Genomic DNA, 23,230 nt, shown 5'->3' with positions numbered 1-23,230 from the left:
GCCTGTAGAACTGAGAGGATCGTGTATATCTGAGCAGACAATTCTGGCGCAGATTCAGAGTCAGCGAGTGAAGCCCGCCTGCAGCTGACTGTGCTTTCTCTGACTCCCATCCTTAGAGCCCCAGCCGAGGCTGGGACGCAGGGATTGGAGCGTCGTGGCGGCTGGAACCGTGTGGCTCCAGACCCGGCCGCGCGGGGCCGCCGTGGGCTATTGGGCTTCCCTCTCCTAGAGGTTCATCCCCAGCCACTCGTGGCCCAGGTCCCGGATACCCCGGCTCCTGCCCAGGGTCCCGCAGGCTCAGGGCGGTATGGAGCGGAAAGAATGCCACGTGGGGCCTTCAGATGCTATGTGCCGGCGCTGTATTTCGTTTTCCTGACTGGCCCTACTCCAGAGCGGAGACTGAGGTCGGGCGTGCCAAAGGCTGAGGACAAAGAGGGCCAGGTGCGGGGTCGGGGGAGGGGGAGGATCGGTGTATGGGGTGACAGGGGCGCTGTTCCTGACCATTTGACATGTGCTGGAATGCGTGTGCGACTCACCTGCGTGTGGCTGTAGTCGCGTGTGATTTATGACCGAGACGGATGATTCACGGGTAGGAATGCCTGTGCCCTGTGCTCAGCTCCGCCTGGGAAAGGGGAGGAGCGGATCTTGGGGGACACTGGGGAGTGGGCGGACAAGCACTCTAGGGCATCAATCCGGGCCACGGAACAGGCGGAGGGCAGTGTCCCAATTATACAGGCGTCACCTCCTCCTTGTCTCGGTCTCAGCAGCGGGGTCCTCCCTCCGCGGTGGAACCCAGGCTCTTGATATCTATCTGGGTGAGCCAGCCAGAGGGACTGGCTGTGTCGGAGACAAGCAGACAAGTATTAGAGTGCAAGGCTGTGGGCGGGGAGAGGGAGCCCGAGCCTCCAGCAGGGAGTTTCGGAGAGAGAGGGAGAAAGCCCAGGAACATCCCGGAGAGAGCTGGGCCCTTTCTCAGCCTTATCCTACCCCGCAGCCCCTAGGCCTCCACCCAGAAGCCCACCCCGGTCCGACCTGCCGCTCTCCTCCTCCAGGCCGGCTGCTGCTGTGGCCAGCGTTGCCGGGGGCAGCACTTCCTCCCTCCCATCATGGCAGTGTACCGCCTGTGTGTGACCACTGGTCCCTACCTGAAGGCCGGCACACTGGACAACATCTCTGTCACACTGGTGGGCACGTGTGGTGAGAGCCCCAAGCAGCGGCTAGATCGAATGGGCAGGGATTTCGCCCCGGGATCGGTGAGTACAAAGGAGAGAGGGAAGCGCGACCTCTGAGGGGCAGGGCCCGTAGGGGAAACCGAGGCAGGAGAAGCATTCCTCCTACACTCGTGCGATTCTCTGAACTCGGGATACCGGCCCTGACCTCCCGACCTTCCCCATCGAGGTCCCTGTCTTTTCTGGAGATTAGATAAACTCCATCCAGGAAGGACTGTGGAGAGGAAGGAGCGTTGGGCGGAGAGTAGAGAGACTCTCTGGCTTCTAAACTCCTCCCGTAATTGACAGTGGGCTTTGGGCAAGTTGCTTCTCCTCTCTGAGCCTGGATTTCCTCTTACCCGGAGGGGGGATCTGCCTGCTTCTGTCAGCCCCAGGTGGCCTTCACAAGGGTTCCCAGCCCTCCTAGGAAGCTAGTAAAATGCAGTACCCATTGTGCTCAGGCACCCTTTCTCTTTCTTTTTTTCTTTTTTTGAGATGGAGTTTCGCTCTTGTTGCCCAGGCTGGAGTGCAGTGGCCTGATCTCAGCTTACTACAACCTTCACCTCTCAGGTTCAAGCGGTTCTTCTGCCTGTGCCTCCTGAGTAGCTGGGATTTCAAGTGCCCCTACCACGGCGGACTAATTTTCTGTATTTTTAGTAGAGACGTGTTTTCATCATGTCTGCCAGGCTGGTCTCGAACTCCTGACCTTAGGTGATCCTCCCGTCTCGGCCTCCCAAAGTATTGGGATTACAGACGGAGCCACCCGCGCCATGTCCGGGCACCTTTTTCTAATTCATAGAAAAGCCCGGTGTGGGCTGGCAGCAGATCAGGTTTGTGTGTCCGAATAGGCTTAGGCGTAGATGCACGTTGCAAGGTGCAAGGACCGCCTTGGCAGTTTCCCGCCTCTCACCTGCTTGCTGTCTTGGTCCCCTCAGGTGCAGAAGTACAAGGTCCGATGCTCAGCGGAGCTGGGTGAGCTCTTGCTGCTGCGTGTACACAAGGAGCGCTATGCTTTCTTCCGCAAGGACTCTTGGTACTGCAGCCGTATCTGTGTCACCGAACCGGATGGTACGGTGTCCCATTTCCCCTGCTATCAGTGGATTGAGGGCTACTGCACCGTGGAGCTGCGGCCAGGAACAGGTGGGCAGGGACGAGGGCTGAGCTGTACTGCAGAAGGTGTCTTTTGGGATTCTGAGTGGGGTCTCACAGAGCCCCTGAGTGAAGGGAATAAGATTGGGGTCAGAAACTCTGGGGTCCCAAGTAGATGTTTTCTGAAAACAAACAAACAAAAACAGAAACCAAAAAACCCTGAAATCGGATCACCTGAGGTCAGGAGTTCGAGACCACCCTGACCAACATAGAGAAACCCCATCTCTACTAAAAATACAAAATTAGCCAGGCATGGTGGCGTATGCCTGTAATCCAGCGACTGGAGAGGCTGAGGAAGGATAATCAGTTGAACCTGGGAGGTGGAGGCTGGAGGCTGCGGTGAGCCGAGATGGCGCCGTTGCACTCCAGCCTGGGCAACAAGAGCAGAAAATTCATCTCAAAAAAAAAAAAAAAAAAAAAAAAAAAAAAAAAAAAAGTTAGCCTCTCAAGCCCTGAAATTCAAGGGCTTTCCAGATGATATTGACTCCTCTGGAGACTCACACAGACACACATACTCATGTAGGCATGTGCCCTTCTCTCATACACACAGGAAGCACTTTGCTTTCCACAGCCTCCCTCTGCTGTTCTCCAGAGTCAGTTCCTCTGGACCCCAGAGAGTAACTAAACTGCAAGCTGAGTAATTTGATTTTAACAGGTAGAGAAGCCCTGACTGCTTAGACAGTTTAGCTGGAGAGGCCCTGTTCCCTCCCATACTACTAAATTTTCTAGTGTGGATGAGTCCCTGTGAGATGCTGTTCGGGTTCCTTGTTGAATTTGTGGGGCCTTCCTCAGATGCTGGGCTTGAGATCCTTCAGTTTCCAGAGCTATCCGATCTGGAGAGCCAACAGTAGGGCTGCTCTGGGTGTTGGGAGGAGGCTCAGGATGAAGGATGCATATTCTAGGTCAAAGTAAGGCAAGTGAACATTATCCCATGGCCCATAATGAGCTTTCCATAGACCTCAGTATAAATAAGCTCTCAGCACATCCATCCATCATCACAGCACATCCATCCATAGCTTCATAAGACATATTTGTTCCTTAGTCATTTACCAAATGCACGTTATATACATGGTGCCAGGCGCCACGCTAGAAGCTGGGAATACAGAGGGGAAAAAAAATGCAAGACGACTTCTGCCCTCAAGGAATTTATAGTCTGGAGAGGAGATAAACGTGCCAAGGACTAAGAAGGTTGTTATAATTTCGGGGTGAGGCTGTCTTGAATCCCTTCTACTGATGGATACACAAAGGACATGGGGGCATCGCCACGTGATTCCCAGGGCTGTGGCTGTTGGATTGGGTCCAAGGGTCAGGGGGATCAGGCAAGTTTGCGAAAGGTGTTGTTTGAAAAGACACTTAGGCCAAGTGTAATTTTCATTCTCCACAGCAAGAACTGTTTGTCAGGACTCCCTTCCCCTCCTCCTGGATCACAGGACACGGGAGCTCCAGGCCCGACAAGAATGCTACCGGTGAGGGTGGCCTAATTTAACTTCTTTCCCCATCTTCATTCTGACCTCAGCCTTCATCAGACTGTTCCTAACTCTAACCTCATTCTCAACCGTGGGTGCCTAGCTTGGATCAGGACTCTTATTTAGACTTAACCCTGCTTTAACAGTGACCCTGAACCTGAACTGAGAACACCAGTAGTAACAGTTGTCCTAACACCAGCAGTGAAGCCATCCTCAGCCCTCAACTGTCCCTGATGTAACCCAGATCCCAATAGCAGAAGTGATCTGAGGTACCCACCAATCTGAGTCCTTTCTCATCCTCCCTGCTAAACTGCCATGATTTTAATCTCAACACAAACCCATCTCTAAACCAGCGTGGGCATTAATGCCTTCCTCAAATGCTACCCTCACGTGAAGCCCAGTGCTTTCATGGAGAAATGTCCAATTCCTTGTCACCTATCCAGAAAGCAGGTGGTTTCTGAAGTTTTCATCTGAAGTCATGTCTTTAAAGCTAAGGCTTGTGTTTATCGTGAGCTGACCTGCCACCTCTGACTTCTTTCCCTTGGAAGCTGGAAGATCTATGCTCCTGGCTTCCCCCGCATTGTAGACGTCAGCAGCTTTCAGGAGATGGAGTCAGACAAGAAATTTGCCTTGACAAAGACAACAACTTGTGTAGACCAGGATGACAGGTGTGGACTAAAGCTTGGGAAGGAGGGAAAAGGAAGTCAAGCGGAGGGTGTGCTGGGAGGAAGGGTCCTGACAGCCTGAGGAGGGGTAGGGTCTATGATAGCGCAGTTGCACTCAAGTGTCAGGATGGGAGACGGCCCCAAAGGGTCTGGCAGAAGGGACAAGAGTGAGGAGGTTATTTTAGGTCAGGAGCAGAGAGGGCAGGGGAGGAGCCGGGAATAAGGGAGACCTGGGGAAGGCAGGAAAGAGGGAAGTAATTAAGGGGATGGGCTGCAGGGCCCACTGACTAGTTTCTGTCTTTCTACTCCCCTGACCCCCAGCAGTGGGAATCGGTATCTGCCTGGCTTCCCCATGAAGATTGACATCCCATCCCTGCTGTACATGGAGCCCAATATTCGCTACTCAGCCACCAAGACGGCCTCACTGCTCTTCAATGCCATCCCTGCGTGAGGCTACCACCCCTCTGATGAACACCTTACATCTCTGCCCATTCATCCCCCTCCTCCTGCCCCAGACTGCCCTTCCTTATCCCCAGTATCCCTCCTCCATGCCCTAGTCCCTCCTCTCAGGACCCATTTTCCCTCCCTGCCCCCCAGTCTTCCTTCTCTTCTTTCCTTCCCTTTCTGCCCATCTCCCCCTTCTGCTCCCCAGTCCCCTCTCCCTGCCCCCAGACTCCTCAGCCTCTGCTTTCATGATTGAACTCCTCATGGTTTTCCCACCCACTGGGTGTTGATTGGGCAGGCCCCCAGCAAGTGTTTGTACAGTGAGTGCATGAGTGCTTAGGAAGCCAGGTGACATTGTTCCTGGACCTGTCAGATCACTAATTCCCTCTTGCCATCCTGCCTTCCCCAGGGGCCCACACTTTCAGGGCACATCACATCTTTGTACATCCTATGTTATTGACCAATTGCCAAAGGCCTACCTGTTCCATGTTCTATTCCCTTTCCGTTTTTTTTGTTTTTGTTGTTGTTTGTTTCTTTGTTTTGAGATGGAGTCTTACTCTGTCACTCAGGCTGGAGTGCAGTGGTGCGATCTCGGTTCACTGCAGTCTTTGCCTCCCGGGTTCAAGCAATTCTCTCACCTCAGCCTCCCGAGTAGCTGGGAATACAGGGACGTGCCACCACACCTGGCTAATTTTTGCATTTTTAGCAGAGACAGGGTTTCATCATCTTGGCCAGGCTGGTCTCGAACTCCTGACCTCAGGACTACCTCGGCCTCCCAAACTGCTGGGATTACAGGCATGAGCCACCGAGCCCAGCCTCCATTCTTTTTCCTTTGATTCAGCCCATTTAGTGAGTGCCTATTGTGAGCTGGGTATGATGGGGCAGACACAGCCAAGTCCTTGCCTTGAGGAGCTCGTAGTATAATGGGATGATATATGTCCACTGGGCTTACAATACGATTTGAGGATTGAAGAGTGTGAAAGATCCAAGGCATGTGTCTTGGGGGAGTTCAGGCAATGCTCCATAAAGGACTTTGCTTCTGAGCCGTGCATAGAACAGATAGATTTTTATCATAGAGATGTAGTAGATGGCTTTCTGCCAGAGGTGCAGCTTAAATGAAGCCCTAGAAGTAGGGGAAAGCTGATTGAATGTCAAGCATTTTTCTCCTCAATATAAAATGATGTTGCAGGGCATGGTGGGGCACACCTGTAGTCCCTGCTACTTGGGAGGTTGAGACAGGAGGATTGCTTGAACCCAGAGGTTTGAAGCTGCAGTGAGCTATGATCGTGTCTATTTTCCTTTATTTTTATTTATTTATTTATTTATTTATTTTTGAGACTGAGTTTTGCTCTGTCACCCAGGCTGAAGTGCAGTTGTGTGATCTCAGATCACAGCAACCTCCACCTCCTGGGTTCAAATGATTCTCCTGCCTCAGCCTCCCGAGTAGCTGGGATTATAGGCACATGCCACCATGCCTGGCTAATTTTTTGTACTTTTAGTAGAGACAGTGAGGATGGTTTCGATCTCCTGACCTCGTGATCTGCCCGCCTTGGCCTTCCAAAGTGCTGGGATTACAGGCGTGAGCCACGGTGCCCGGCCTGATTGTGTATATGAACAGCCACTGCACTCCAGCCTTGGTAACACAGGGAGACCCTATCTTAAAAAGAAGGGAAAAAAATAATGCTCACTGTAAAAACTCAAATGGTATAGACATCCACAAAGTGTGCCCCTCCATGTGCCAGCCCCACTTCCACACCCAGTGTACAAAGCATGTCTCTGGTCATGTTTGGAGAGTGGGTCTTGGTTGGCCCTGTCTAATGTCCAGGGTGGGAGAAAATGCTGGAAAAAGGTTCAGAAACTGGCTGCTCCATAGGAATCTCCATAGGCTGGTCAGGCTTGGCAGCTGGGGCCCTGTTCTGTAGGCAGAAGAGAGCCAGTGCGGGTCTGCGACAGGGTGGCAGCTTGGAGAACAAAGGCCAAGACACTAGCGAGGGTGGCTTGTCTGCACCATAGGGCCGTGTGTGCTACCTTTACGTGAGCGTGCAATGACCTGTGTTAGGGATGGTTGCATGTGAACCAAGGTCTCCTGAGGCCACAGAGCCTCCACTGGGCACTAGGCTTTTTCTTCCATGTGGGTTGTTAGGCATCTCTACTCTGGGGATGGACCCTGTCAGTTCCTCCAGGCAGAGGGGCACACAGCGGTTCCCAGCAGACTCCAGCCCCCGAACCCCACCCTCACTTTTTCCTCTCCCATCAGGTCCTTGGGAATGAAGCTTCGAGGGCTGTTGGATCGAAAGGGCTCCTGGAAGAAGCTGGATGACATGCGGAACATCTTCTGGTGCCACAAGACCTTCACGACAAGTGAGCAGAGCCAGGCAGGACTTGTCTACCCTTCACCTTATCTCGAGCTCAGACCCCTTCCTCCCCTTCCTGGGAAAGGGCTCCCTCCCAGGGATTCAGCTGGATTTGAGTGGAGGGACTCCTGGCTTCACTGGTGGCATCTCCCAGATTCCTCTGGAGGACAAGTCACCTCCTCTGAGGAGGGGACAAAAACAGGGGAGTCAGGAGAGAGAGACACTCTGCTTGCCTGGGAGAGGGTGACAGTCATTTAGGGAATCTTGATCCTGATCGGGGCATGTGACTGTCTTCGCCTACTCTAAACAGCAAGTGCTCCAGGCTTTGGGTCCAGAAAGGCTTAGGTTTAAATCCCTGCTCTGCCCCTCAGCTGAGCAAGTCACTCCACCTCTCTGACCCTTAGTGTCTAATATTAAATTGAAGATATAGCCGGGCGCGGTGGCTCAAGCCTGTAATCCCAGCACTTTGGGAGGCCGAGGCGGGTGGATCACGAGGCCGAAAGATCGAGACCATCCTGGTCAACATGGTGAAACCCCGTCTCTACTAAAAATACAATAAAACTAGCTGGGCATGGTGGCACGTGCCTGTAATCCCAGCTACTCAGGAGGCTGAGGCAGGAGAATTGCCTGAACCCAGGAGGCGGAGGTTGCGGTGAGCCGAGATCGTGCCATTGCACTCCAGCCTGGGTAACAAGAGCGAAACTCCGTCTCAAAAAAATAAATAAATAAATAAATAAATTGAAGATATAATGATTCCTACCTCATAAGAGTTTTTGGGAAGACAACCTAAACCACAATGATAAGCAAAGCGCTTGGCAGGACCAAGGATCTAGGGAAGTAGTTTCTAGACCAACTGCTCCCTTCTCTTGTTCCCCCAGAGTATGTCACAGAGCACTGGAGGGAGGATCACTTCTTCGGGTACCAGTACCTGAATGGCGTCAATCCCATCATGCTCCACTGCATCTCCAGCTTGCCCAGCAAGCTGCCCGTCACCAATGATATGGTGGCCCCCTTGCTGGGACAGAGCACATGCCTGCAGACAGAGCTAGAGGTGGGTAAGGACCTGGGTAGTGGGCCTGATAGGTGGGAGGTGGGTATGTGACCATTATGGACAAGCGATGTGTGTGGAGGGTACAGAAATGGCCCGGGCTGCATCTCACCTATGGACCTCATTCTCTGGGCAGCCGTGATGCTGCACAATTTAAGTAGAACAGATGCAGATGAGGCTCAGATGGGGCTTGGGAGGCTTTGAGTCCTGAGAAGGGGCCTGGTGAAAAGGTGAACAGGAAGGGTGGCTGCAGGGACAGCTTGGAGGAGGATTTGCTCTTGTTTTGGGGCCTCCTGAGGAGGGGCTGAGGCCCGAGGGAGGCTGTTTTAGGACAGGTCAATGGTAGGGCCACCGGATACACCAGGGAAAATCACAGAGAACTAGGGGCTCAGAGGAGAAGCCTCTGACCCAGTCTCTTTGGGGCAGCTAAGCCCTCAGGCTTCTCCTCCAGAAAGCTAGAGAGGTGGTTGGTCAGTGCTCCCGTGCTGATTTAGCTGTTGCTGGTTACAGAGTGATCAGATCTCAGAATGGGATTCCATCTGAGTTGACGGTGGGAAGGACTTGGTATGGGTGAGGAGGAGTGGACGGTGGCTTGTACCAGCAGGCTAGTGCTTGCACAAGGAAGGACTCAGCTGGACTTCATTCCCGACATTCTGGGTAGGGCGGGGTACCCCACGTTGACTATTAATTCAGGCACCAAGAATTTCTGAGGCCTCAGCTGGGGTAGAAGTGGGCAGGGAGGCCGGGCGCGGCGGCTCAAGCCTGTAATCCCAGCACTTTGGGAGGCTGAGGCGGGTGGATCACGAGGTCAAGAGATCGAGACCATCCTGGTCAACATGGTGAAACCCCGTCTCTACTGAAAAAAAAAATATATATATATAAAATTAGCTGGGCGTGGTGGCACGTGCCTGTAATCCCAGCTACTCGGGAGGCTGAGGCAGGAGAATTGCCTGAATCCAGGAGGCGGAGGTTGCGGTGAGCCGAGATCGCGCCATTGCACTCCAGTCTGGGTAACAAGAGCGAAACTCCGTCTCAAAAAAAAAAAAAAAAAAAAAAAAAAAGTGGGCAGAGAAACGGGAGGGAAGCGGAGCGCCGGTGGGGAGGGACACTCAACGTCTGCGCGCCTTCTGCAGAGGGGGAACATCTTCCTAGCGGACTACTGGATCCTGGCGGAGGCCCCCACCCACTGCCTAAACGACCGCCCGCAGTACGTGGCCGCCCCTCTGTGCCTGCTGTGGCTCAGCCCCCAGGGGGCGCTGGTGCCCTTGGCCATCCAGGTGAGCCCGGCGGCGGCGCCTCGGGGTGGGGTCTAAGGGGCCGACCTCCAGCCCTGAGCCCCATCATCCCTCGTTCCTCTCCTCCGCAGCTCAGCCAGACCCCCGGGCCCGACAGCCCCATCTTCCTGCCCACCGACTCCGACTGGGACTGGCTGCTGGCCAAGACGTGGGTGCGCAACTCCGAGTTCCTGGTGCACGAGAACAACACGCACTTTCTGTGCACGCATTTGCTGTGCGAGGCCTTCGCCATGGCCACGCTGCGCCAGCTGCCGCTCTGCCACCCCATCTACAAGGTCAGCGACCCCGGGCGGGGGCCCAGCGGGGCGGGGCTGGGCGGCCTTGTCCTCCGCCCTCGGCTCACGTGACCCGCCCCGCTCGCAGCTCCTGCTCCCCCACACTCGCTACACGCTGCAGGTGAACACCATCGCGAGGGCCACGCTGCTCAACCCCGAGGGCCTCGTGGACCAGGTGCGGCCTCCCCGCCGGGCCCCTGAGGCTCCGCGCCCAAGCCCCTTGTGAGGAGACCTGGGGTGTGAGAGCACCTGCACCACCGCTGCCTCTTCCCCCAGCCCCGCCCACTCCGCCGATCTCCTACTTGCCCCCTTCGCAGGCCCTGTCCCGGGCCCTAGCTCCCCCTACGGGTCCACAGGCAGGGCAGCCTGATCCTGAGCCCCAGCACTACCTCCAGTTGATCCGGAGCCCAGCCAGGCTCCCTGGCCTTCAGTTCATTAAGTTACCAAATCTCTAAGGATCTCCTCTCATGCACGTAATGGGGCCTCAAGCTCCGCAGCCTGTGTCAGGCAGGCCCTCGTGGGTATTTGATCCCTGGTTGTAAATTGCTTGATGAACCGAAGAAGGCCCTCTCTGGGCCAAGTCCCCGGCCCCATCTCGTGCCCAGACACTGGGGTGGGGATTGGGACGGCTCGGGAGCCGAGCTGTGCTGTGTCCTCAGGTCACCTCCATCGGGAGGCAAGGCCTCCTCTACCTCATGAGCACGGGCCTGGCCCACTTCACCTACACCAATTTCTGCCTTCCGGACAGCCTGCGGGCCCGCGGCGTCCTGGCTATCCCCAACTACTACTACCGAGACGACGGCTTGAAGATCTGGGCGGCCATTGAGAGGTGCGAGGCAGGACCGGGAGTCCCACTAGGGTCTCCTGGCCTGGGCACTGTGGTCCCTGCGCTCATGGTGGCTGGGGATTCCAGGTGTTTTCACACTCCAGCATAGGGAATTCTTGAGGGTATGAATTGGGTTTGGGGTCCCCTCTGAGATGGCAGGTAGCTGCGGTCCAGAGTGGGGCTGGGGATATGTGGATGCAGGGGAAGGAGGGGGTGTCCAGTGGAATCACAGTATCAGGGCTGATGCATCAGCTAAGCATGGGCTGGGGCCTCGGGGCAGGCAGGTCTTCTTTCCTCCTGGGTGCTGAGTGGGGAGTGGGGGGTGGCATGAGTCAGACTCTCTTCCTATGCTCCCTGCCCACCCCCTAGGCCCCTGTACAGGAAGGAGGTGTGGAGCACCCATGACTCAGGAATGAGTGGGGCTTAAGGGAAGCCCGGCCACTCAGATTCCAGCTGCACCTGGGGGTCCCCACTGAACCCCCATGGCTCTCTGCCTCTCTGCCACCTGGGCGGCTGTGGGCCTCTGTTTTCTGGCCAGGCCTGAGCCCATGTTTACTCCAGTGGCACTGGTGTCTCTTTTCCTGCAGCTTTGTCTCAGAAATCGTGGGCTACTATTATCCCAGTGATGCATCTGTGCAGCAGGATTCGGAGCTGCAGGCCTGGGTTGGCGAAATTTTTGCTCAGGCGTTCCTGGGCCGGGAAAGCTCAGGTATCCCCTCTCTATCCCACTTTCCTCATAGGCTCTGATGATGATCTAGCACTATGCCTCACCCCCCTCCCATCAGTCATTTATTGATCAGCCTTTGAAGTAGATGCTGTTAATATCCTCACTTAGCAGATAAGGAAAGAGGCACAAAGAAGGCTGCGCGGGGCAGGTCCCAAGCCAACTCCGACTGTCTCCAAAGCCCTTACTTTCATCCGCTGCTCTGTACCCCTTGGTCCCGTGAACTTTTCATAAGCCCAGCCATTCATTTCCGCTTCCTGAGCTCTGGCAATGTGCTGGAACATGCAGTGGGAGCCATCTCTGACTTCAGAGGATTCTGGGAACCTTCTCTCAAACCCCTATTCCTGTCTTTCCACATGGCCCCTCCAGCCACCAACCTCTCTTTATTCCTTTGGCTGCAAACTTCTTGGAGTGCGTTGGTCTTGCTGTGGCCTGACCCCTCACTTACGATTGTCACCAGATCTTAACTCTCCCTTCTCTTCTGACACTGCCTGAGAGGCCTCAGACCCACCACCACCAGCAGCGCCTCCCTCTTAGATTTTATTTTCCTTAACCCAAGTGGAGCAGATACCCCAGATCACACCCTCCTTTCTTTACAGTCTTCCCTTAGCTCCAGGAAGGGCATGTCCTTCTGACTCCCTGCTTCTTCCCAGGTCCCAGCTTCTCCCCATCCCACCTCTTACCTTGTCCTCAATCTCTGACTCCTCTCTACCCCTCTCATGGAATGTGTATTTCTTCTGTTTCTCCTCTGCAGCTAATTTCCAGACTCAGAAATCTCCCAAGTCAGCATTCCCCATTCTCTGAAAGACTTTTTAAAAATTATTTATTTATTTTTGAGATGGAGTCTCGCTCTGTCACCCAGACTGGAGTGCAGTGGCACAGTCTCAGCTCACTGCAACCTCTGCCTCCCGGGTTCAAGCGATTCTCCTGCCCCAGCCTCCTGAGTAGCCGGGATTATAGAGGCCCCCACCATGTCCAGCTAATTTTTGTGATTTTAGTATAGACAGGGTTTCATCATATTGGCCAGGCTGATCTCCAACTCCTGACCTTGTGATCTGCCCGCCTCGGCCTCCCAAAGTGCTGGGATAACAGGCATGCGTCACTGCGCCCGGCCAAATTTTTATTTTTAAACTGTGCCTCACGGAGCATTGCTAACTCGTAGGCAGTATGCCAAGTCAGCCTTTTCTTCTTTTGTTTTTGGTACAGACGAGGGGGGGTGGTCTTGCTTTTTTGCCCAGGCTGGTTTTGAACTTTTGGCTTCAAGCAGCCCTCTGGCCTCAGCCTGCCAAAGTGCTAGGATTATAGGAATGAGCCATCATGCCCAGCCAGAATTTTTCTTTTTGATGTCTCGTTGTTACCCTTAAGCCCAGCACATGACAGCGGCACGGTCACATGCTTGGGTTGCACAGCCCATTGCTGCTCTTTGTAGCTACCTACCTAGGGACACTGTATTTTGTAGTTTGTAGTCTGCCACGCAAAAATGCAGAAGCCAGATGCAGTGGCTCAGGCCTGTAATCCCAGCACTTCGGGAGGCCGAGGCAGGTGGATCCCCTGAGGTGTCAGGAGTTGGAGACCAGCCTGACTAATACGGTGAAATCCCGTCTCTACTAAAAGTTTGGATGTGTTGGCATGTGACTGTAGTCCCAGCTACCTAGGAGGCTGAGGCAGGAGAATTGCTTGAACCCAGGAGGCGGAGGTTGCAGTGAGCCAAGACTGTGCCACTGCACTTCAGCCTGGGTGACAAGAGTGAGACTGTCTCAAAAAAAAAAAAACAAAAAAACAAACAAACGGTAGAAGCCTGTCTATATTGGGGTAGTGGGAGAAAAGGGAAAAGCTCCGAGTGGCACAACTGTCCATCCTCCAGACCTGGCCTGGGACTTCTCTCAGCAGGGATGTGGCTTTTAAGCTTACTTAGTCCTTCCAGAGGCCACCTAGAGGAGCTCCTGTATGGGGAGCCCGAGAGAGAAGGGATGGTCTCAAGTCACCTCCAAATAGAATGAATAGCTATTGCAGCCCTGTAATGGGCTTAGAGGCTTTTCTTTTTAAACAAAAGTTTTTTCAGACATACAGAAAAGCAGAGTATAGTGTAATGAACACCCATTTACCCACCACTAGATTCAGCAATTGCCAACATTTTGCCATATCAAATCTGTTGCTTTTGTTTATTGCTGAAGCCCATTAAAGTAAGTTACAGTCATCTTATTTCACCCCTGTTCAATATGCATCTTAAAAATAGACATTCTTCTTTTTCTTTCTTTTTTTTTTTAGACAGAGTCTCGCTCTGCCACCCAGGCTGGAGTGCAGTGCTGTGATCTTGGCTCACTGCAACTTCCATCTCCCTGGTTCAAGCAGTTTTCATGCCTCAGCCTCCCGAGTAGCTGGGATTACAGGCTCATGCCACCATGCCCAGCTAACTTTTGTATTTTTAGTAGAGACAGGGTTTCACCATGTTGGCCAGGCTGGTCTTGAGCTCCTGACCTCAGGTGATCCACCTTCCTCGGCCTCCCAAAGTGCTGGGATTATAGGTGTGAGCTACTACACCTGGCAGAAATTGACATTTTTCTATACAACTGCAATATTGTCATCACACGAAACAAAACTGACACTACTCTCCAATGTCATTTTCATATATAGTCCATATTCACATTTCCCCATTTGGCCGGGCACGGTGGCTCACGCCTGTAATCCCAGCACTTTGGGAGGCTGAGGTGGGCAGATCATTTGAGGTCAGGAGTTCAAGACCAGCCTGACCAACATGGTGAAAGCCTGTCTCTACTAAAAATACAAAAATTAGCCGAGTATGGTGTTGGGCATCTGTAATCTCGCTACTTTTGGGAAGCTGAGGCAGGAGAATCTCTTGAACTAGCCAGGCGTGGGCCTGGCTAATTTTTGTGTTTTTAGTAGAGATGCAGTTTCAACCATGTTGGCCAGGCTGGTCTTACTCCTGACCTCAGGTGATCTGCCCACCTCAGCCTCCCAAAATGCTGGGATTATAGGCGTGAGCCACCGCACCTGGCCTTTGAGTTTTTAAAGGGCGACCCTTGCCTGTGTTTTGCAAACCTGCTGTTAATCATGAGCAGTCTTGATCCTGACAGCTCCTCCTCCTTAGGCAGTTGTTTAATATTTGGGTGTGTTTGTTTCCTACTTAAGACCCAAAGGGGGATCTAATTACTGTTAATGCAACTCCTCTATCTTACTTTATTACATTTGTCTCTGATTTAATGCATCAGAACACTCTTCAGATTGATAACAGCTCTTCCAACAAATACAAACCTATTCTAGATTCACATACAGCATTTAAAAAGGCAAAGCACACTCATTAGCCTCCACCTCCCAGTGCAAGCGATTCTCCTATCTCAGCCTCCCTAGTAGCTGGGACTACAGTTGCATGCCACTGTGCCTGGAAAATTTTTGTATTTTTAGTAGAGATGGGGTTTTTTTTTTTTTTTTCACTATGTTGGTCAGGTTCCATATTCCAATGGAGGAAAAATAGGCAATATGAACTACAGAAAAATTTCCTTAGATGATCTGACCTCTTCTTTGTTTTTGTTGTTGTTGTTTTGCTTTTGCTTTTGTTTATTTTTTTTAGGGACAGGGACTTGCTCTGTTGCTTAGGCTGGTCTCAAACTGCTGAGCTCAATCGATCCTCCATCTCAGCCTTCCAAATAGCTGACACTACAGGTGTGTTCACCTGCTTTGCTTTTTTGTTCTCAGCCTCCGAGTTGAGAGACTCATTCAAAAGCAGAGCATCCAGAAAACTCCCACACACTCCCAGGCAGATGTCGGATCTTTCCTCCAGCCTCTCTGTTCTACTCATCAGCCTCTGCCCAGTCAGCCTGACTCCAAACCTTAGTTCGGTTTGACTCACGTTTCCCTCTCTCTCTTCCTAAATCCAGTTAGGTGGCTGATCTCTATTGTCACCACCCTAATTGTAGCCTCCCTTACAGTGCTCTTGAATTGTAGCAGCTGCTTCTCAACCTCCCCCAGCCACACGCTGTTTGCCCGCCAAGCCTGCAGGGCCACCACCCTGCTAATCCTCTGGAATACTGCCCAGAAACCACATGGCCCTGCAAGCCACTGCAGTATCACCACCTCCAATTAGGTCCCTCCCTGCTCCCTCACCCTGCTGATGCCCCATGCCTTCCCACCCTGGCTTTTTTTTTTTTTTTTTTTTTTTTTTTTTTTTTTTTTGAGACAGGGTCTTACTCTGTGACTCAGACTGGAGTGCAGTGGCATGATCATGGTTCATTGCAGCCTTGACCTCCGAGGCTCAAATGATTCTCAACCTCAGCCTCCCTGATAGCTGGGACCACCCAGGCACACACCACTACATCACGGCATCCAGTTAAAATTTTTTTTTTTTTTTTTTTTTTTTTGTAGAGACAGGGCCTTTCTATGTTGCCTGGGCTGGTCTCGATCTCCTGGGCTTGAGCAATCTTCCCACCTCTGCCTCCCATGCTCTGGCTTCTTACCCTCTCATGCATTCACTTCAATCAGCCAGTAATTACCAGACCCTTGGTACTGATTAAGTCTTGTTCTACATGCTGAGGTTTAGTGGTGAAAAAGACAAAAATTCTAGCCTTAGTGGAGCTTCACATTCTTTTGGAGAGAGAGAGATCATCAGCAAACAAGTATGTCAGGTGGTTATGAATGTGAAGAGGAAAACTGAGAGAGCATCACGGAATATAGTGTGTCAAGGTAGAGAGATTATTTCAGGAAGGTGGTCAGGGTGGAGACCTGAAGGAAATGCAGGTGCTACTTCTGGGGATAACAGGGGCAAGGGTGGCGGGCAGAGACTTTGTAAGTGTATAGGCCCTGAGGTCTGACTGTGCTGGTGCGTCTGAGAAATATCAGGAAGGCCCGCGTGGCTGGAGTCGGATAAGTGAAAAGCCAGGAAGGAAAATAAGTGAAAGAAGGGGCTGGGGCTAGATCCAGCAGGGCCGTGGCAAGGCGAGTGAGATGGGAAGCCCTCCAGGGGTTTTATCGAAGGGTGACAATCTGACGGGCGTATGTTCTCGCCGTTGTGCAGTGTGAGGTAATGTAGACGCTCAGGTGGGGCGTCGGGTAAGCCGCTGCAGGCTAATGCCCACGGCTGAGTCGAGCTCAGGAGCCAGGCACAGCCGGAGATGGGAATCTGGGAGCTGGCGAGTGAGAGGTGGTTAGAGCCATGGACTTGGACGAGATTAGTGGGGCACAGAGTGAAGAGGACAGAGGGCTGAGCCCTGGAGCGCTCCCCTCTCCAGCCTGAAATACTTCTCTCTGTTTTCTTTTGTTTTTTTGTTTTTTGTTTGTTTGTTTGTTTTCGTTCAAGGCTGACCCATCTTTCAACTCATGAGGCCCCTCTTGTCTTCCAGGAGGCCTCCACTAACCACTCTGCTCCTGGTGCCCCTTTCTGTCCTGCCCGCCCTCTCCTCAAAGAGCCAAGCTCTGGCCTTAGGAGCTTCCTTCTGCTTCTGTCACTGTGAGCTTGTGAGCAACATGCCCTGTGGTCACTGGTCTCTGCTGCTGAGCCCAGCAGAAGATGGTTGGATACTGGCTGCTTGAACAAATCTTGGTGAATTGGGTAGAATTAAATCATTGCATGCTAACCAGGGCTGCAGGTGGATGTGCCTTGGAAGTCAGGAAGAGGCAGCCCGGTACTTGGCTTGAACCTGGGTCTGTCATTGGCCCTGCATGCCAGGGATTTTCTGGCCAGATCCCAGCCTCCATCTCCTACCCTGACCCACTTCGGAGACCAACCATCAGTAATTGCCATCCCTAACTTCAGCCCAACCCTAATCTGAGTCTTAAGACAGTCATGGCTAGGCATTCCTTACTTCCTCACTTTCCCTCTGTGGTAAGCCCCAGCCCTGAGCTGGCCCTAGTAATCCAGTACCTTCCATCCACACCCTCTACCCTTCCTCCCCACACCCAGGCTTCCCAAGCCGGCTGTGCACCCCAGGAGAGCTGGTGAAGTTCCTCACTGCGATCATCTTCAATTGTTCTGCCCAGCACGCTGCTGTCAACAGTGGGCAGGTAAGGCTGCAAAGGGCAGGCCTGGGGACATCGGGTGTCAGCAGTGGACCTGAGGCCTGTGTTTGGATTGAGAGCATGGGTGGGTCAGGGTTGCAGTGGGTTTATGATGAGGCTTGGGGTTAGAGTGGCAACTGAGTGGGCTGAAGGGCTGGCACTGGGTGATAACTGGGTGGAGCTGGGGTCAAGGTCGTAATGGTGACTCAAGTTGAGGTTAATTTGGGGGTAAAACTTGGGGGCTCCTCTCATAGTTAGAACCCAGCCCGGTGGAGTATCAGCTTGCTCTGTATGGCATGCCAGCCCAAGGCTCTTTTCTAGGATTACCTCCACTCTGGGGCCACCTCCTTCCCTAGTGACTCACTCTACCCAGTCTGGAACACTGGGTGGGGAGTACAGGGAGTAAGCTGGCCTCCTGCCCCACCTCTGGGACTTTCCACTCCCTACCCCTTCCTCTCTTTCCATCATCCCCTCATTTCCCAACAATCACCCCTCAGATGATAGAGGTGGGATCTGGGTGATGAAGAGGGAGCTGATGCTTCCCTTCTGGCCCGCTGACCCAACTGGAATGGGGGTCTCCACAGCATGACTTTGGGGCCTATATACCCAATGCTCCATCATCCATGAGGCAGCCCCCACCCCAGGCCAAGGGGACCACCACCCTGAAGACTTACCTAGACACCCTCCCTGAAGTCAACGTCAGCTGTAACAACCTCCTCCTCTTCTGGCTGGTCAGCCAAGAGCCCAAGGACCAGGTGTGTACATGGGGTGTTGAGGGGAGTAGGGTTTTTAGGGCCACCAGTGGAGGTGGTGGCTTTGTCTGGGGGCTTGAGGACTGACTGGTGGGTTTTACATTCACTGCAGAGCTGCCTTGGGTTCTTCAGTTTCCAATCAAAACCAAAAAACAAGGCCTGGTGTGGTGGCTCATGCCTGTAATCCCAGTACTTTGGGAGGCCAAGGTGGGCGAATCACTTGAGGTCAGGAGTTTGAGACCTGCCTGACCAAAATGGAGAAACCCGTCTCTACTAAAAATACAAAATTAGCCAGGAATGGTGGTATGTGCCTGTAATCCCAGCTACTAGGGAGGCTGAGGCAAAAAAATCACGTGAACCCAGGAGTCGGAGGTTTCAGTGAGCTGAAATCACGCCACCGCACTCCAGCTTCGGTGACAAGAGTGAACTCCATCTCAAAAACCTAAAAGCAAAAAAACAAACATTTGTTGGATACTTCCTATGTGTCCACACAGCACTGGGCAACAGGCCTATAAAGTTGGATGAGCCCTTCCTGCCTTTAAGAAGCCTGTGGTCTAGTTGACGAGACATACAGATGAATGAAAAAGGGTGCCACAGTGTTGTAGGAATTACTTACATATTAATTCCTCCATTCAGCATGCACTTTCTGAGCACCAGTGGTGAGCCAGACACTGTTATGGGTAGCTCTGAGCCTTATCCTTGTGAGCTTACAGTCCAGTGATAGAGGTAAGGACAGGGCCCTGTGGAACCTAACTGGGTCTGGGGGAACCTAGGAGGGCTTCTTGGAGAAAGTGACATCTAAGCTGAAACCTGCAGGACAAGCAGGAGGTGGACAGACAGGAGGAGCAGGGTTAGTTTTTAGGGAGGGAGAAGGACAGAATTCAAGGTGAGAATTCACTGGTGTGTTTGTAGGATCACAAATGGAAATAGCAGAGTGGAGAGGAAGGTAGGGCTTTGTCTGCACAGTATTCATTTAGAAGGCAAAGGGGAACCAATCAAGACTTCCCCACCCCCGCCTTCCCAGATGGAGTCTTGCTCTGTCACACAGGCTGAAGCACAATGATACAATCTCAGCTCACTGCAACCTCTGCTTCCTGGGTTCAAGCAATTCTCTTGCCTCAGCCTCCAGAGTAGCTGGGATTATAGGCATCTGCCATCATACCCGGGTAATTTTTGTATTTTTAGTAGAGCCTGGCTTTCAACATGTTGGCCAGGCTGGTCTCGAACTCCTGACCTTGTGGTCTGCCCACCTTGGCCTCCCAAAGTGCTGGGATTACCGGCATGAGCCGTGCCCAGCTGCCAATCAAGCCTGAGGCCCAGTGGTTTAATCTGCTTTAGCAAGGGTGCTCTTGTGGCTGTGTGAACAGATGCAGCAGGCAACTTTGGAGGCAGGGGGCTAGAGAGGAGGCAATATCTCAGTTTAGGCTGGGCAAGTAGCCCTTTATCACCAGTGCCCATCATCTCCATTTTCACACAGCCGCCTTGAGCACAAACCTTTTGACAGGTGAATATCCTTATTTCTCATGCTTGACTCTCTTTGGTACTAGAAAGATTCCAGATGTTGCTGGGTGCAGTGGCTCACACCTGTAATCCCAGCACTTTGGGAGGCTGAGGTCGGCAGATTGCTTGAGCCCAGGACTTCAAGAGCAGCCTAGGAAACATGGTGAAACCCTGTCTCTACCCAAAAGGCAAAAATTAGCCGGGTGTGGTAGTGTGCGGCTGTGGTCCCAGCTGCTTGCGGGGGCTGAGCGGGGAGGATCACTTGAGCCCAGGAGGTCAAAAATGCAGTGAGCCATGTTCACGCCACTGCACTCCAGCCTGGGTGACCAAAAAAAAAAAAAAAAAAACCAAAGAAAGAAAGAAAGAAAGAAAGATTCCTGGGATCTTCTTTTGTTTGATCTTCCTGGGAATGGCAGGACTCTGGGTCTAGTCCCTACCTGGTCCCAGGGGGATGACAGATGAGTAGGCACCAGGATGAGGGTGGAGGGCTCTCTCCTATAAGCCATAGAAAGTTTAACTTGGAAACTCATAAAAACAATAATAATGGCAGCTGTCACTGAGGAGATATCATTATCAGTCATTAAATCAGATCCTTTGTGTACACTATTTTAAAATGTGAAATGAATCCATAGCTCTATTTAAAATGCTTGGCAGCCAGGCACAGTGGCTCACACCTATAATCCCAGCACTTTGGGAGACTGAGGTGGGTGGATCATCTGAGGTCAGGAGTTTGAGACCAGCTTGGCCAACATGGTGAAACCCTGTCTCTACTAAAAATAAAAAAATTAGCTGGGCATGATGGTGTGTGCCTGTAATCCCAGCTACTCGGGAGGCTGAGGTAGGAGAATCGCTTAAACCCAGGAGGTGGAGGTTGCAGTGAGCCAAGATCGTGCCACTGCCTGCACTCCAGCTTAGACAACAAGAATGAACACTGTCTCAAAATAAATAAATAAATAATAGCCCAGCTAGCTCAGTCAGTAGAGCATGAGACTCTTAATCCCAGGGTCGTGGGTTCGCACCTTATGTTGGGTGCCTTTTTAAATTTTTTTATTAAAAAAATAATAATAAAAATAAAATGCTTGGCACCGTGCTGGCATTTTATTTTCAGTAAATGGTAGTTCCACTTTACAGGGGAAAAAACTAAAGTTAAGGGGGATTCAGCAATTTGCTCAACAGAACAGAGCTAGTTAGTAGGCTTTTTTTTTTTTTTTTTTTTTTTGATACTGAGTTTTGCTCTGTTGCCCAGGCTGGAGTGCAATGGCATGATCTTGGCTCACCACAACCTCTGCCTCCCGGGTTCAAGTGGTTCTCCTGCCTCAGCCTCTCAAGTATCTGGGATTACAGGCATGTGCCACCATGCCTGGCTAATTTTGTATTTTTAGTAGTGATGGGGTTTCTCCATGTTGGTCAGGCTGGTTTTGAACTCCCAACCTCAGATGATCCGCCTGCCTCAGCCTGCCAAAGTGTTGGATTACAGGCGTGAGCCACTGCGCCCGGTGTAAGTAGGCTTTGAATCCGGGCTGTCATATTTCTGTGTTCTGTTTTGTTTTCTCTTTCTTTCTTTGGTGTGTGTGTTCTGTTTTTCTTGATGGCTATACCATAGTTTTAGAAACCAAGTATTAAGCCAGGTGCAATGGCACAGGCCTGTAGTCTGAGCTACTCAGGAGGCTGCGGTGAGAGGATTCCTGGAGGCCAGGAGTTCAAGGGTGCAGTATGCTATGATCACGCCTGTGAACAGCCACTGCACTTCAGCCGGGGCCACATAACAAGACCCCATCTTTAAGTAAGAAAAGAAAACAAGAAATTAGATGTCAATCTGGTTTTAAAAACATAAAACTTGTTATTTGAAAAAGAATAATACAATAAAATAAACAACCTCTAGACAGATTTATTTTTTTTTAAGATTCTCTGAGTCCGAAGTTTGGTCAGGGCTAAGCTGGGTCTACAGGGTAGGGCGAAACTTGCATACTTGCATACAGTCAGCAGGTGACTGGGCTGGGCTGGAAGCTCCCAGAAGGCTTTGCTCACATGTCTGGGGCCTCAGTGCTCCTCTGTGTCGCCTCCTTCTCTCTCCATATGCTGTCTTACCCCCCAGGATCTCCAAGACGTCTCTCTCCAGCAGGATCGCTGGACTTCCTCATAGCATGGTGGCTGGCTTCCAAGATTGAAAACAAGCTTTCGGATTTCTTCAAGTCCAGGCCCAGAAGTGGCAGACTGTCATTTCCAGCACGAGTTTAGCTTCTCCCCTCCCCTCCCCTCCCTTCCCTTTCCCTCTCCTTTCTGTTTTTCCTTTCCTGTCCTTCTCTCTCTTACTCCCCTCCCCCCACCCCCTTACATTCTTTCTCTCTTTCTTTCTTTCGACAGGGTCAGGCTGGCTCAAGAAAAGCCTGGGCAACTGCAGACATGGTCACCCAGGCTGGAGTGCGGTGATGTGATCATGGCTCACTGCATCCTCAACTGCTGGGCTCAAGAAATCCTCCCACCTCAGCCTCTCATGTAGCTGAGACCACAGGCACAGACCACCACGCCTAGCTAATTTTTTGATTTTTTTGTAGAGACAGGGTCTTGTTATGTTGCCCAGGCTGGTCTTGAACTCCTGGGGTCAAGTGATCCTCCTGCCTTGGCCTCCCAGAGTGCTGGGGTTATAGGAGCGAACCTCTGCATCTGGCCTGGACAATTCAAATCAAGGGGAAACAAAAGGGAGAGAAAGGGAACATAAATATACAGCATTAGGAATGGGAAAGGCATGTAACCAAAAATGCAGAGAAGATTTTTGACTTTTTCTTTTCTTTTTCTTTTTTTTTTTTTTGAGACGGACTTTCGCTCTTGTTACCCAGGCTGGAGTGCAATGGCGCGATCTTGGCTTACCGCAACCTCCGCCTCCTGCGTTCAGGCAATTCTCCTGCTTCAGCCTCCTGAGTAGCTGGGATTACAGGCACGCACCACCATGCCCAGCTAGTTTTTTGTATTTTTAGTAGAGACAGGGTTTCACCATGTTGACCAGGATGGTCTCGATCTCTCGACCTCGTGATCCACCTGTCTCGGCCTCCCAAAGTGCTGGGATTACAGGCTTGAGCCACCGCGCCCGGCCCTGACTTTTTCTTTTTGAGACAGAGTCTCACTTTGTCACCCAGACTGGAGTGCAGTCTTGCGGTCTCAGCTCACTGCAACCTCCGCCTCCTGGGTTCAAGTGATTCTCCTGCCTCAGCCTCCCAAGTAGCTGGGATTACAAGTGCTTGCCACCATGCCCAGCTAATTTATATATATATATATATATTTTTTTTTAGTAGAGACGGGGTTTCACTATGTTGGCCAGGCTGGTTTTGGAACTCCTGACCTCGTGATCTGCCCACCTCAGCCTCCCAAAGTGCTGGGATAACAGGTGTGAGCTACCACACCCAGCCGATTTAAAAAATTTTAGAGTTTCATGCAACAGATTTGGAAATCTAAATGAAATGAATCTTTTTCTAGGAAAATATGATACCTAAAACTCCAGAAGAGATGAAAAACCATAG

At 51.9% G+C, this 23,230-nt stretch overlaps 1 protein-coding gene and 1 long non-coding RNA gene across 2 annotated transcripts in view; one reads left to right on the top strand and one right to left on the bottom strand.

Annotated features, from left to right (window-relative positions):
• The first annotated feature begins 8 nt into the window (after positions 1-8).
• ALOXE3 (arachidonate epidermal lipoxygenase 3) overlaps positions 9-23,230 on the top strand; it is a 26,451-nt gene continuing 3,229 nt past the window's right edge. The window contains exons 1-15 of the mRNA XM_003929205.4: positions 9-441; positions 1,053-1,253; positions 2,144-2,348; positions 3,742-3,823; positions 4,372-4,491; positions 4,810-4,935; positions 7,190-7,293; positions 8,165-8,337; positions 9,468-9,611; positions 9,701-9,904; positions 9,993-10,079; positions 10,564-10,733; positions 11,318-11,439; positions 17,369-17,469; positions 18,048-18,218. Coding sequence (XP_003929254.3) covers positions 322-441; positions 1,053-1,253; positions 2,144-2,348; positions 3,742-3,823; positions 4,372-4,491; positions 4,810-4,935; positions 7,190-7,293; positions 8,165-8,337; positions 9,468-9,611; positions 9,701-9,904; positions 9,993-10,079; positions 10,564-10,733; positions 11,318-11,439; positions 17,369-17,469; positions 18,048-18,218 — 2,130 coding nt within the window. The 5' untranslated portion in view covers positions 9-321. The remainder of the gene's footprint in view (positions 442-1,052; positions 1,254-2,143; positions 2,349-3,741; positions 3,824-4,371; positions 4,492-4,809; positions 4,936-7,189; positions 7,294-8,164; positions 8,338-9,467; positions 9,612-9,700; positions 9,905-9,992; positions 10,080-10,563; positions 10,734-11,317; positions 11,440-17,368; positions 17,470-18,047; positions 18,219-23,230) is intronic.
• LOC101049678 (uncharacterized) overlaps positions 21,584-23,230 on the bottom strand; it is an 18,685-nt gene continuing 17,038 nt past the window's right edge. Inside the window, exon 3 of the long non-coding RNA XR_012514533.1 lies at positions 21,584-22,384. This is a non-coding gene — a long non-coding RNA (uncharacterized LOC101049678). The remainder of the gene's footprint in view (positions 22,385-23,230) is intronic.

The sequence above is a fragment of the Saimiri boliviensis genome, chromosome 17 (genome assembly GCF_048565385.1).
Source record: "Saimiri boliviensis isolate mSaiBol1 chromosome 17, mSaiBol1.pri, whole genome shotgun sequence".
Taxonomy (NCBI): domain Eukaryota; kingdom Metazoa; phylum Chordata; class Mammalia; order Primates; family Cebidae; genus Saimiri; species Saimiri boliviensis.
The sequence above is the reverse complement of the archived record's forward strand: the minus strand, read 5'-3'. Positions and strand labels throughout refer to the sequence as shown.